Source organism: Lepidochelys olivacea, assembly GCF_965140295.1.
Source record: "Lepidochelys olivacea isolate rLepOli2 genome assembly, chromosome: 20".
Lineage (NCBI taxonomy): Eukaryota > Metazoa > Chordata > Testudines > Cheloniidae > Lepidochelys > Lepidochelys olivacea.
This window is the reverse complement of record NC_140430.1, coordinates 2,628,867-2,642,022: the sequence shown is the minus strand read 5'-3', so window position 1 is coordinate 2,642,022 and position 13,156 is coordinate 2,628,867. Positions and strand designations below refer to the sequence as shown.

The 13,156-nt window shown below is 56.7% G+C and overlaps 1 protein-coding gene across 1 annotated transcript in view; it reads left to right on the top strand.

Moving 5' to 3' along the window:
* Nucleotides 1-2,616: 2,616 nt before the first annotated feature.
* Nucleotides 2,617-13,156, top strand: part of ANKRD52 (ankyrin repeat domain 52) — a 39,220-nt gene continuing 28,680 nt past the window's right edge. Inside the window, exons 1-4 of the mRNA XM_084610259.1 lie at nucleotides 2,617-2,726; nucleotides 7,925-8,008; nucleotides 10,960-11,038; nucleotides 12,624-12,694. Coding sequence (XP_084466385.1) covers nucleotides 2,700-2,726; nucleotides 7,925-8,008; nucleotides 10,960-11,038; nucleotides 12,624-12,694 — 261 coding nt within the window. The 5' untranslated portion in view covers nucleotides 2,617-2,699. The remainder of the gene's footprint in view (nucleotides 2,727-7,924; nucleotides 8,009-10,959; nucleotides 11,039-12,623; nucleotides 12,695-13,156) is intronic.

Sequence of the window (13,156 nt, the reverse complement as noted above, 5' to 3'; positions counted from 1 at the left end):
CCTCCTTCAGGTAAATATTTCACTGGCGAAAATGTCAACAGCTGCTCTTTATGGCTTTTCAGCTCTATGATTTCACCTTGATTTCACTGTTAGGTAACACTTGGCTAATTGCAGGTCCAAAGCCATGATAAAAATAGCCCTGCTACCCTATCAACAGCACAAACACAGTCTCCTGGCTCCTGCTCTGAACTCAGTTCAACCAGGGATCAAAAGTAGAGCCCGTAGTGAAGATGCCACATTAGCCCCCAGCCTACGTCCTCTCCACACTCCATAGCAGTCAAGGTAAATATGTCTCTGGATGTTATTTCAAGACATGGAGGTAGCAATTTAAAGCGGTGCCCTGTTGTCCCTCCCAAACAGTGACAGACTGGAAAATTAAATATAAACACCTCGTAACTGCAGAAAACAATTATTCAGCTCATCTTGTTGCACCGATCATTTCTTTGTTTAAACAAGTCCTTTTCTTCAAGGGGCTCCCAAAAGTTGCCCTGACAAAAGCCAGATTAGCAGCTTCTTAAATCCATCCTGATCTTTAGCTGGCTGGTGGAGACTACAGATCCCAACATGCAATGCTCCACATCAAGCTAAGCCTCATAGCCACATGGCCCACTGGAACCTGTAGTGTCCCCAAGGTCAAGTGGTAAAGATTTGTGAGCCTCTTTGGGGGCCTTGGTTCTGGCGGGTTTCGGATGCACATGAGGTAGCTATCAGAGTCATCCAGAAATGCTTATGTGAGGTTCCATGCAGCACCCTTTTGTTATTATGATTCATTATTTGTTAAGCAAAGACAATGTGTTAGGCGCTGTATAAAATACAGGTCTCAAAACAATCCCTAGCCTGACGAGCCAACGATATAACAGCCCAATCCTGAAAACATCTTCAGGGGCAATGCTTGCTTCCATGAGCAGACCTACCGAGTGCATAGGTGGAAGAATTTACACCTGGGAGTGTGTGTTTGCAGGATTGGGACCTAAAAGACAGGCACAGAAATGAGAGCAGCCACTAACTGCATAGCCCAGAGGAGGGAATGGATTTTAGTTTTGTTTAACAGTTAATTTCTTGTGGGCATGATGGAAGCAATGGGATTTTAGGAGGCACCTGAATGAAGAGATCTGAGTTCTACACTACATAATCATAATGGTCCCTTCTGGCCCTGAAGTCTATGAGATTCACTTCGCTATGCGACCCTCTCTCGCTGTCTCAGCAGAGAGCCAAGTCCATGTAGAACACAGATCTCCTGATTCCCAGACCTATGCGTTAGCCAGAAACGACCAACCTTTTCTCTCCGAGGCCTGGTTTACACTAGAAAATAGTACTGGCATAGCTATGTTGGTTAGTAGGATGAAAAAAATCACACCGCTAGCCGATATGCCTGTGCTGGCAAAAGCTCTAATGTAGACACAGTTATAGCAGCAACAAAAAATATTCCATTCGGAGGACGGGTGGAAGAACTCTTCTGCCGGAATCAGCTGTGTCTCCACCAGGGGGTGCCAGTATATCTGTATCAGCAAACGTTTTAAGTGTAGACAAGGCCTGAGAGGCAGCTTGGTCCAGAAGATCAGACACTGGGCTAGCGAGGGAGACCTGGATTCTGTTCCCGGCCATCCTAACTCCCTGCATGACCTTGTGTGAGATGTTTCATCTCTCCATTTCCCTTCTATCCTTTATCTGCCTTGTCTAGACTCGAATTCTTTGGAGCAGGGATTGTCTCTTACCCAGTGTTTGTCCAGTAACTAGCACAATGAGATCTCAGCTGGGGCTTCCACGTCACAACAACAAAAGAATCTGAGACCACCCTTACAACAAACTGATTTGTTTAGTCTGAGTACTAAGTACAAGTTGGTGGCTCCTTGGCTAATGGGTGCTTTAGAAGCGCAAAGAAGTAATGTAATAACTCGATCAACTATTCATTCTTCTGATTATTTAATTTACAGTGGCCACGTGGGCCACGAAGCCATCACTAAATGATCGTAGAGCCACATGGTTGCTATCATGGGTGGGCAGCGCAGTCCCTCACCTGATTCTCTTCCGCCGGCCCTTGGAGAACGTCGTCGAGGCACCGAGCCCCGCCGACGGGATCTAGCCGTTTGCTCACCCGTCTCAGCCCGGACCCAATGCCGGTGGGGTCGATGGATGGAATTGGCCGGAGGGAAACTCCCGGGCCCAGGTGGGAAAGTGGCTCTAGCCTGCCCTGCCCCGAGGATGAGGGCGACGGCGAGGGCCCGCACCCCAGGGTGAGCAGGCCCGGGGGGGAGGGGGGCGCTGGGCCGGCCAGGGGGGGCGGCCCTCAGGGGTCTGCCCCCCCAGACCCCCGTCTCAGGGAGGGTCTCCAGGAGGCCCCGGCCCCCAGCTCCCCACCCCTTGTGAGGGGGGAACGTGGGGCCCAGACCCACTGGGGAGCTCCAGGGGGCCCCGGTCTCCCACCCCGCAGGGATCCCTGGGCCGGGCCCTGAGGGCATCCGAGGGCCCCCCGTTCAGGGAGCTCCCCCGGGCCCGGCTCCCCCCGCCCCGGGCGCTGCCTGGGGCCGTGGCCGGGGCTCCCCGGCAGGGGTCGCTGCGGCGGCGGCGGCCTCCCTCCCTCCCTCCCGCGCTGGGCGGGCTCAGTCCCTCCCCGCCCCGCAGCTGCCGGAGCCGGAGCCGCCGCGGCCGGAGCCTGATGCCGGGAGCTCGGCGCTGAGGCGGGGGGCCCGGGCCCGGAGATGGGGATTCTCAGCATCACGGAGCAGGTACCGGGGCCGCCGCCTCGTCCCGCCCCGCTCGGCCCGGCCCGCTCCGCTACGCGAGCCCGGGGATCTGCGGCCTAGTGCGGAGCCGCCCCTCGGGGCCCGGCCGGCCGCCCCCCCCCCTCCGGGCCGGCCGCGCCCCTCCCCCCCCGGCTCCGGCCCGGCCCCCCCGCCACCCCCCCGGCTCCGGCCCCCCCGCGCCCCCCCCGCCGCCCAGCCCGGGGAGGGGACCGAGCCGAGCCGAGCCGGGCTCCGCGCTGCCTGCTTCCCGCCCGAGGAGACGGAGCCCGGCCCCGCCGCCCGCCCCCGGGGCCCCCATCCACCCCCCGCCTCTGCCCCCCCAAACCCGCCCCCCGTCTCTGCTCCCGGGGCCCCATCCGCCCCCCGCCTCTGCCCCCCCAAACCCGCCCCCCGCCTCTGCCCCCGGGGCCCCCATCCACCCCCCGCCTCTGCCCCCCCCAACCCGCCCCCCTTGTCTGCCCCCGGGGCCCCATCCGCCCCCCGCCTCTGCCCCCCCCAACCCGCCCCCCTTGTCTGCCCCCGGGGCCCCATCCACCCCCCGCCTCTGCCCCCCCCAAACCCGCCCCCCTTGTCTGCCCCCGGGGCCCCATCCACCCCCCGCCTCTGCCCCCCCAAACCCGCCCCCCGTCTCTGCCCCCGGGGCCCCATCCGCCCCCCGCCTCTGCCCCCCCCAACCCGCCCCCCTTGTCTGCCCCCGGGGCCCCATCCACCCCCCGCCTCTGCCCCCCCCAAACCCGCCCCCCGTCTCTGCTCCCGGGGCCCCATCCGCCCCCCGCCTCTGCCCCCCCCAACCCGCCCCCCTTGTCTGCCCCCGGGGCCCCATCCACCCCCCGCCTCTGCCCCCCCAAACCCGCCCCCCGCCTCTGCCCCCGGGGCCCCCATCCACCCCCCGCCTCTGCCCCCCCAAACCCGCCCCCCGCCTCTGCCCCCGGGGCCTCCATCCACCCCCCGCCTCTGCCCCCCCCAACCCGCCCCCCTTGTCTGTCCCCGGGCCCCCATCCGCCCCCGCCTCTGCCCCCCCAAACCCGCCCCCCGCCTCTGCCCCCGGGCCCCCATCCACCCCCCCGCCTCTGCCCCCCCAAACCCGCTCCCCCGTCTCTGCCCCCGGGCCCCCATCCACCCCCCGCCTCTGCCCCCCCAAACCTGCCCCCCGTCTCTGTCCCCGGGGCCCCCATCCACCCCCCGCCTCTGCCCCCCCAAACCCGCCCCCCTTCTCTGTCCCCGGGGCCCCCATCCACCCCCCGCCTCTGCCCCCCCAAACCCACCCCCGTCTCTGTCCCCGGGGCTCCCATCCACCCCCCGCCTCTGCCCCCCCAAACCCGCCCCCCGTCTCTGCCCCCGGGGCCCCCATCCACCCCCCCGCCTCTGCCCCCCCCAAAAAACCTCCCCCGTCTCTGTCCCCGGGGCCCCCATCCACCCCCCTGCCTCTGCCCCCCCAAAACCTCCCCCGTCTCTGCCCCTGGAGCCTCCATCCACCCCCCGCCTCTGCACCCCCAAACCCACCCCCCCATTTCTGCCCCTGGGGCCTCCATCCACACCCTCTCTGCCCCCCCCAACCGGCCTCCGCCCCCGGCGCCCCCATCCAGCCCCCCTGCCTCTGCCCCCCCCCAAAACCTCCCCCGTCTCTGCCCCCGGGGCCCCCTTCCACCCCCCACCTCTGCACCCCCAAACCCGCCCCCCGTCTCTGCCACCGGGGCCCCCATCCGCCCCCCGCCTCTGCCCCCCCAAACCCGCCCACCGTTTCTGCCCCCGGAGCCCCCATCCACCCCCTGCCTCTGCCCCCCCCCCAAACCGCCCCCGTCTCTGCCCCCGGGGCCCCCTTCCACCCCCCACCTCTGCACCCCCAAACCCGCCCCCCGTCTCTGCCCCTGGGGCCCCCATCAACCCCCCCACCTCTGCCCCCCCAACTCCCACCGGCCCCTGTCTTTGCCTTCAGCCCCTGGGGCCCCCATCCACCCCCCGGCCCCCATCTCTGCCTTCCACCCTCCCCTTTTCCCCCCATCCAAACCCACCCCCCCAGCTCCCGTCTCTGTCCCCCATCTCTGCCTTCAGCCCCCCCTTTTCCCCCATCCAAACCCGCCCTCCCGGCCCCCATCCACCCCCCCACTGCTGCCCCCCCCAACCCACCCCCCACCTCTGGCCCCTGTCTCTGCTCCCCGCTCCCCATCTCTGCCGTCAGCCCCTGGGGCCCCTATCTCTACCTTTGGGGCCCCCATCCACCCCCCCACCACTGCCCCCCATCCAAATCCGGCCCCCATGTCTGCCTTCGGCCGCCCCCGATCCAGCCCCGCCCCCCTTCTGGCCCCCGTTCCTCTGCCTTTGGCCCCCCTGGGTCCCTATCTGCTCCCGCCCCCATCTCCGCAGCTTGCCCCCATGTCTGCCCCCACGCTTTTTACCCCCCACCCTCCCTGCACCAATTTTTTACCCCTTTTCAACCCACTTCCCTATTTCCCTAGCGCCAGCCTCTCTTTGCCCCCAAGCTCTGCCCCCCTCTCCGCCCACCTTGGCCTGCCCGCATCTTTGCGCGCCCCCCCCCCACATATTGGTGTCCCCCATCTGCTCCCTGCCTCCTGGCTTCCCTGTTCCCATCTCCTTCCTACCCCCTTACTCCCCCCATCAACCTCTTTATCCCCCCGAAGCCTGGATAGGATTTTAGCCTCCCCATCTTCATTCCCTGCCTGTCTCCCTCGACATCCCCTCATCTCCCTTTCAGCCCTCGTCGGGCCAGAGGGGAAGGCTTGATTTGGCACCACCCGCCGTGTGGACCCCACATTCACAAGTTAGGGGGTGATTCATCTCACACCCCACTTTCATCACTGGGGGGGGGGGCTGCCCCTGTGCTGTTTTATACCCTGCCATTTCCCTGGGTGTGATGAGGCTTTTCCCATCCACCCTGTTGTCACCGGAGGTATTATGTGATTCAGCTTCCCTACATATGGGGGGAGGGGGTTGTACCCCACTTTCCTTGGGCATGGTTGTGAGTCAGTCCTGTCTGCACCGCAGATGACTTGTCACAACCCCCAAATCAGCAGGGCTGCCTGTTTGATCCCTGTTGGTACCCCAACTCCCCCACGGGGGCCGGGGGGAAGGAAGAGTGGCTATTCAGATGGCCATCGCCACATACAATTTCCGTAGAAGGGTCAAGTTTCAACCATCTCCGTTTTGGGAGGGGTATGAATGAAACCTCCCAGCCCCAAGGAGCCTGGTTCTATTTTCCCCTTCCTGTCATGTATGGACTTCACTTTCCTAAGGCAGAGTATTATTGAGACACAGTTGTTCTTCGCTTGTCAGCCCCATTACTCCCTGGATGATGCCCAGCACCTCCCTCTAATCCCCCAAATACCCCACTGGCCCGCAAACATCTCATCTTTAACCCCCTGATTTGACATGAGCCCTCTAGGTTCCTACCGACAGTAATGATTTCTGAGATCCGGGCTGCTGACTCCTCCAAGCCAAATATTTACCCCTCCTGTGGTCCCTTGCGCTGTTGCAATCTCACTGATAGGCTGGGTGTTTAAAGCCTCACATGGTGGGGAGAGAAGGGAACAGGGGAGTAACTTTTTTTTTTTTTTTTTGGGTAACCAAAACATTCAGCTTCCCTTGTGAATGGTGGGTGGGTGTGTCCGTCCCAGCATTGCTTGCAAGCTCCGCTGAAGTTCGTGCAGGGCATAATTATCGGTCTGTGCATCTCTTTTTTTTTTTTTTTTGGAAATGTCTAACACTGGATGCGGAGTCCACTGCATTCCACACGAATGACTCGCTCATTCCCTCTGACCGGGGATATGTTCCCCTACCTTTCGCTGCTTTCATGCACATGTTCAGATGGAGAGGGGAGAGGGAATCTGGAGTGAGCTGGGTAGCAGGGGTGTGTCGGCATTTTCTTGCTATAGCCAAATCTTATGGCAGCTGAAGGTAGACCCAGAAGTTGTGCCGGGAGAGGTGAAGAGGGTTTGGCTGTTACCGTGCAGTGTAAGATTTGAGAGGAGAGACCCGCTCTAGGCCGTGTTCACCCTCTTGCTATTGAGGACGATCCGTACATGGGTTCTGAAAAGAGAGTGTCTTTGGGTTCAGGGCCTGCCCCTCTCGCTGAGTGAGCCCCGAGCTCTAGCTTTCCTGAGTATTTGCTCGTAGGGTGCTTTATCCTGTTGGGAGCGGATGGCTCAGGGGATTTGGGAGAGGGATGCAGTGTCTTTCCCCGCTAAGCACTTGTTAACATTCAGGCTAGGTAAGAAGTGTAGGAATTGCCAGACTGGACCAGACCCTGTCATCCATCGAGCCAGTATTTTGTCTCAGACAGTGGCCAGCACCGGCCGCTTCAAAGGAAGTTGCAAGAAGCCCTGGGGAAGGCAGATGTGGGATAATCTACCCCTGACGAAGGTCTCATCCCAATAATTAGAGAGTGGTTTAAGCCATGAAGCTTGAAGGTTTATATCCCTTCCTAAACGAGTTTTGTTGTCATTATAACTTCTTATAAACGGCCAATCCCTCTTTGAGTCTTACAAAGTCTTTGGCCTCCACAACAAAGCAATCAAAAGCCGTTGCCAGCTGTTGAGCGTGGCCCCTGTGTGAAATGGGTTTGGGTCTCGGTCCAGTTCCCAGTGGGCAAGTGTCCACATCAGGAAAACCACCACAACAGGCAGCAGTTGGTCCTCTTCTTGGCCGAGAAGCTAAGATTCCCACTGATATCTGGCCAGGATCAGGGACTAAATGGGTGCCCCCCGCCATCATGTAGTCTTTCCAGGCCCTTGGGTGGGGTGCAAAACTTCATCTCATGGCTTTATTCCCTAGACTGGATAACCTGGCAGTTTCCATCAACATTCACTTCGCTTCAGTTTTTTAATCCTTGCAGAAGCAGAGCAGTATCTCTCTCTTTTTTATTTTTTTAAACAGAAATTGACTTGTATAAATATTAAAAGCCTTTAGCTGCAAGGAGTGGGGAAGAATTCCTGTCAGAGGCTACAGCTGGGCCTGTCTCCACAGCTGCAGTTCACTAGAATGGCTCAGTAGATGTTGCATTTGCTATAGAAGCAGGAGACCCAAACAAACACAGGTGGCATGAGGTGACTAACTTGTCGGGCTGGTCTTGGGGTATATGAATGATGTTGCCAGCCACCCTCCTGTCCCTGTCCTTGCACATTCATTTTACCTGCTTCACAGCTTGATTGTCTTTCTCTTTGCAGCCGCCTCTGGTCCAAGCCATCTTCAACCGCGATATAGAGGAGGTGCGGTCATTACTGAACCAGAAAGAGAATATCAATATATTGGTGAGTGCTGGAACAGCAGCTGCCTGGCCTAGCTTTGCACACTGATGCTCCTGTCTCAAACTGAACTGTCCTTCTGTGTTTTGCCTCTGAAATATGCTTGTGTTTTCAAAGCAGAGAGGGCTGAACTGTTATGCTTCTGGTAAGCGGGTGAGAATCTTTTCTGCAGCGTGATCCAGTGATTAGGCAGCTTGGGGGCAAGGCTCCTGGATTCTGTTCCTGGCTTTGCAACTTTGGCTCAGATTTTTAAAGGTATTTAGGGGTTGCAACACCTAACTGACTTAGGCTTCGAAGGCAGGCCTTGGGAGGCCCAAATATCTTTAAGAATCTGGGCCTTTGTACCCTGGCCTCCCTCTCCCCATCTGTAAAATGGGGTTAATGGTATATCCTAGTCACTGGGAGACTTACCTGCTATTTATAAAGTGTTCGGACAGTGCAGTGTCTTGTCGGTTTTCTGCTCTTCATTCGAAGGCTGCAGGTAAACGAAGGGCAGTGAATTGGGACTAGCTTGGTTGCATCCCCAGCATCCCTTGCTGTCCTATGGAACAGAGGTCCAGTATAGTCTGATGAGAGCATGGCTCAGCTGTCTGTGTTGAGGCTGGCCTGATTGGTGGAGCAGAGCTAATGTCCCAAGGAATACAGATGCACTTTCACTGCCCCTCTTTTAAATTTGGCTGCGGAGTACACCTGAGCAGGGTGCGGATGGACGAAATGCAGCCTTGCAGATGCTACCACCTGGCTGTTCTCACCTTGGATAAGGAGGTGTGGCTTGCCAGGCCCAGAATGCTGTGGTCCAGATTGAGTTGTTCGGCGGCGTTGGCCCTGTGGATGAAGATGCCACATTGAATGCTGCAGCCTGCAGTCTTCAGACCACACCCTGTCTTCAGGACGAATAGTAGCTGCCAGTGTGTTTGCTCTCTTGCCAGTTAGATGCATCCTTCTAGCTCCTGGTAACGCTTATTTTGGGTGCCCTTTCTTCAGAGGCCTCCTGGGTTGATCGTGACCCGTGATGTAACCTGAATAGCCAGCTCTGAGAAAGAGTGTAAAATCCGCATGCAAATGTTCCAATCAGACTTGGATGCAAACGCTCCCTTAATCTGGCTTACAAGATTCCTCCGAACAAACTGGTGGCAGGTGCATGGCTGAGAGAGGTGTCTCCGTCTGTCCGGTAGGCTGGTGAATAGATTCCAAGGCCAGAAAGGGGGACCACTGCCATTATCTGGTCTGACCTCCTGAATAACACAGGCCAGAGAGCTACCCTGAAACACTTACTGCTTGGTCTAGAGCGGATCCAACCTCAATTTAAAAACTGCCACTGACAGAGAGTCCACCACGACCCTTAGTAAATTATCCTCGTGATGACCCTCCCTGTTACCGAACAATGACTGGGTCAGCCTAGCTGTCTGTCAGTGTGTGGCACTGGGAGATTGGCGCTAGGTCAGTGACTAGTTGCTCTTTTAGACTGTTTGTCTAGGTCAGTGTCATGGGTTCTGTGTAAGTGGCTGAGTCTGGTTCAGCATCTTACTCTCTGATAGGCTCTGGGGCATTAATGAGGTTTCCCTGCATGCTGCTCCAAGCTGTGCTCTGGCCTAGAATTGTTTTCCCTGCATGCTCTTGGCCATTGCATTTAATGCCTCAGCCTCCTTCTGTCCATGCTGCAGCATGCATGGGGTTAGCACTGCTGTGTACCCTGAAAGAATAGTGCACAGAGCAGCATGGGTCTGGGTCGAGCATTGTGGACTCCGTGCTGGCTCAGAGGGGAGGCCCAGCACTGGTTTTGGTGCCAGCCACTGGGACTAATGATTAGATCGTATCTTGACATGTTACAAAGGGATCAGGAGACTTTGTTCTGTGGCTGCCTCGTTCAGGGACGTGATAATTCTGTAGGGAGTTGATCACGCTCATCCTTTCTCTAAAATGCCTTTGCTCTGTTGCTTGAAAAATAAGAGAGTGATTAACCCTTAACGCACATATCTCTTTGCGTGCTGATTTCACTTGGGAATGCGATTGGCCAGTTTCGCTTTCTGCTTCTCCAGGTTGTTTGTGCCAGTCCTACCAGTTGTTTTCTTGATTCTCTCTCCTTTTTTTTTTTTTTTTAATTAATGGGGAAAAAAATACAACTTTCATTAAATGCAACTAAAATGTGGGACCTAAAACTCTCTTCTGTGCCAATCTAACCCACTTGCTGTTTGCTGAGACTGAGCCAAATGCCTCAAGGCAGAGGTTACCCAGGGCCCAGCACCAAGTGAAGAAAACTGATCCTACCTAAGCTGTGCTTCCTGCACCTTTCTAGCCTCTCCCAGTCATTTGGGCTTGGTGCATTTTGGGAGTTGCTCCTGCAAGCTTTTATTGTTGTTGGTATTTGACATAGAATGACGGGGTGTATGAAGGGCATGCATGCGGAGCACTTTGGGGTAATAGTGCTTGGTGGTTTTATAAACCTTTCATGTAGGGATCTCCAAGTGCTCTGCAAACCTTCATTAAGCTTTACAACCCTGCGAGCTAGATACCATCTCTCTTTAGGGAAGCTGGAGCAGGGAGGAAGTGAAGTGACTTGTCCAAGGTCACAGAGAGAGTTAGTGACAGAGCTAGAAATTAGCCACCTGAGCGTCCTGGCTCCCAGCCCCCGGCTCTAACCACTAGACCCCATTCACCTCCCCAAACTGGGACTAGAACCCTGGATTCCTGGCTCCAAGCCCCTACTCTACCTGACAGATACACTTCAGTGCACCCTGAAGTGGACTAAGGTGTGAAAGGTAGTCCATTGCTTCCCCACCAGGCTGTCTGTTATTGCTGGTCCTAAGCAGACGCCTCCATCCACTCAGACTTACCCAGATGTACTCAGGGCAGGAAGCAACATTTTGGTCTTTCAGGTGCGGAAAGTTGGATGGGGAAGGAGCTGTGTTTGCTGTGTGGATAGTTGCATTACGGCCTTTTCTTATCTCCCTGTGCAGGACCAAGAACGACGAACCCCACTGCATGCTGCTGCCTACTTAGGAGATGTCCCAATCATTGAGCTCCTAATACTGTCAGGTAAGACCTGCAGCTGTCTCTGCCCAGTACAGCCGGCTGCATGGATGTCCTCAGGTTTAGCTGGCCTGGCCCTCCTGTGGGTCTAGCGCAGAAAGGCTGCTGCTCAAGGCATAGGGTACAAGGGTTTTTCATCCACAGGAGAGTTGGTGCTTGAGTCACAAGGGAAATGTCATTAGTTGCTCTCACCCAGATCCCAAGAGGAGGTTTGTGCAAATCTTAAAACAACCTGCAACTGAAATATTGGGGGTTAGGGGGCTGCAGATTGGGATTGAGGGGCACCAACAGACCTGGTGGGGGGAGCAGTGAATTGGGATTGAGGGGCAACGGCAGAGTTCGGGGGAGCCTACAGCAGTAATAATGGGGGGCTGTGGGTTAGGATTGGGGGGCATTGACAGAGTTCTATGTGGGGAGCCCAGAGCTGGGATAGCAGGGACTGGGGGTCAGGAGTGAAGGGTAGTGACGGAACCTCGAACTGCAGGAGTGGAGTGGGGAGCCGCAGATCTGGATCATTTGCCGGGTGTGGGATGAGGACTGGAGAATTTTGCTCAGCATCTGCCTGCTGCGTACTTGGCTCTAACCCAAGTTACCAGCCCCTCTATTTTCCTCTGAAACTGCTCAAATCTACATCCCGGCTCGCTCTCCACACACCATAGATGGGCGAAAAAAGGCCCCTAATCTGGAATTCATTGTCATTGCTCCCTCTAGATGCCCTTGACTTGTCAGCAGTTTGCTGGTGGCGTGGAAGAGCCCCTAGTGATCCTAGACCAGCCCTGACAGACGTGTTTCACGTGGCTTTCAGGGCAGGGCAGCTCTGTGCAGCAGAGCTGGGGCAGCTGGGTTTTGCTGGTCCTAGGCTGGCACAGAGCCAGCAGGGCAGGGACTCCTGCAGTGCGGCTCTGGTCTCCTTCACCTGTACACAGAGGCACAGCTGACAAAGACCTACAGATTCCAGTATAAAATGCACCATCTTTGTCTGAGCAGCCTCCTTTTAGATCAAGATGACGAACTGCATTCTGGGACTGGTAGTCTTGTGGCCACTGAGCTCAAGGTGGAGCAGTGTGTGCTGGGAAATGTAGTTTTTTCCATCTAGCTCAGCGCTGCTGTCCCTCTGCCGGGCTAGCTTAGGCCCCTGGTGCCGGAGGGCGCCTTGTAGCATCTAAACTAAGGCTGGAGCCACACTACAGCAGCATGACTGCAGAACGGCAGCTGTGCCTTCACAGCACCACTGTCTAGACCTTTCCTGCAGTGATAGGCGGGGCTTGCGGATGTCGGTAGAATTCTTCCATCGGCCCCGTTGTGTCTACAGTGCGGTTTCGATGGGCTTAACTACTGGCTCAGAGGCGAGAATTTTTCACACCCCTGAGCACTGTAGCTATGTTGACCTAACTTTTAAGAGTAGACCGGCCCTAAAGCTCGATACGGTTCCTTCTTTAACAGCAGAAATTGACGTGCTGTCTCCCCAAGCAGATACAGCAGTGGGTGTTTAAAAACAGGGACGGTGCCTTGGAGCATGTGGCAGTCTTGTACCCTGGCAGTGCCCCTTGCGCAGATGCGTTCACCTCCCCTTTCTGCTCCGTCTCCTCAGGTGCTAACGTAAATGCGAAGGACACTGTTTGGCTAACCCCGCTGCATCGGGCCGCAGCTTCTCGCAATGAGGTAGGTGCCCTTGCGAGCCTTGCAGTAATGAATCGGTCCGTCTCCTCTGGGCTCCTTTTTGAGTAACCGTTTTCTTTCCCGTGCTTTCTGCATGCCTGCTTGGATTCTGGCTGAGAGCCCGGGGGGGGTGGATGTTCTCTTTCGACGCAGTTAAAGGACCATTCAGACCCCATAATAATTTGAAAAATAGAAAACAGAACTGGGAAAGACCTGTAATATTCCCTTTACTCCACCCCCAATACATGGGTTCTCCCTACAGTATCTTCCCGTTGCGCTTTGACTCGCTTTAAATGCCCCAAGTGATGGGGCTCCCACCCCTTTCTTTTAGGAGATGACGCCGCAGCCTAATGGATCTTACTGTCAGGAAGTATTTCCTGATATTCAGCCTTCCCTGGGCTTAACTTCACTTTATTAATTGTAATAATACTCCTGGGACCACCCTAGCCAATTCCCCTCCCACCG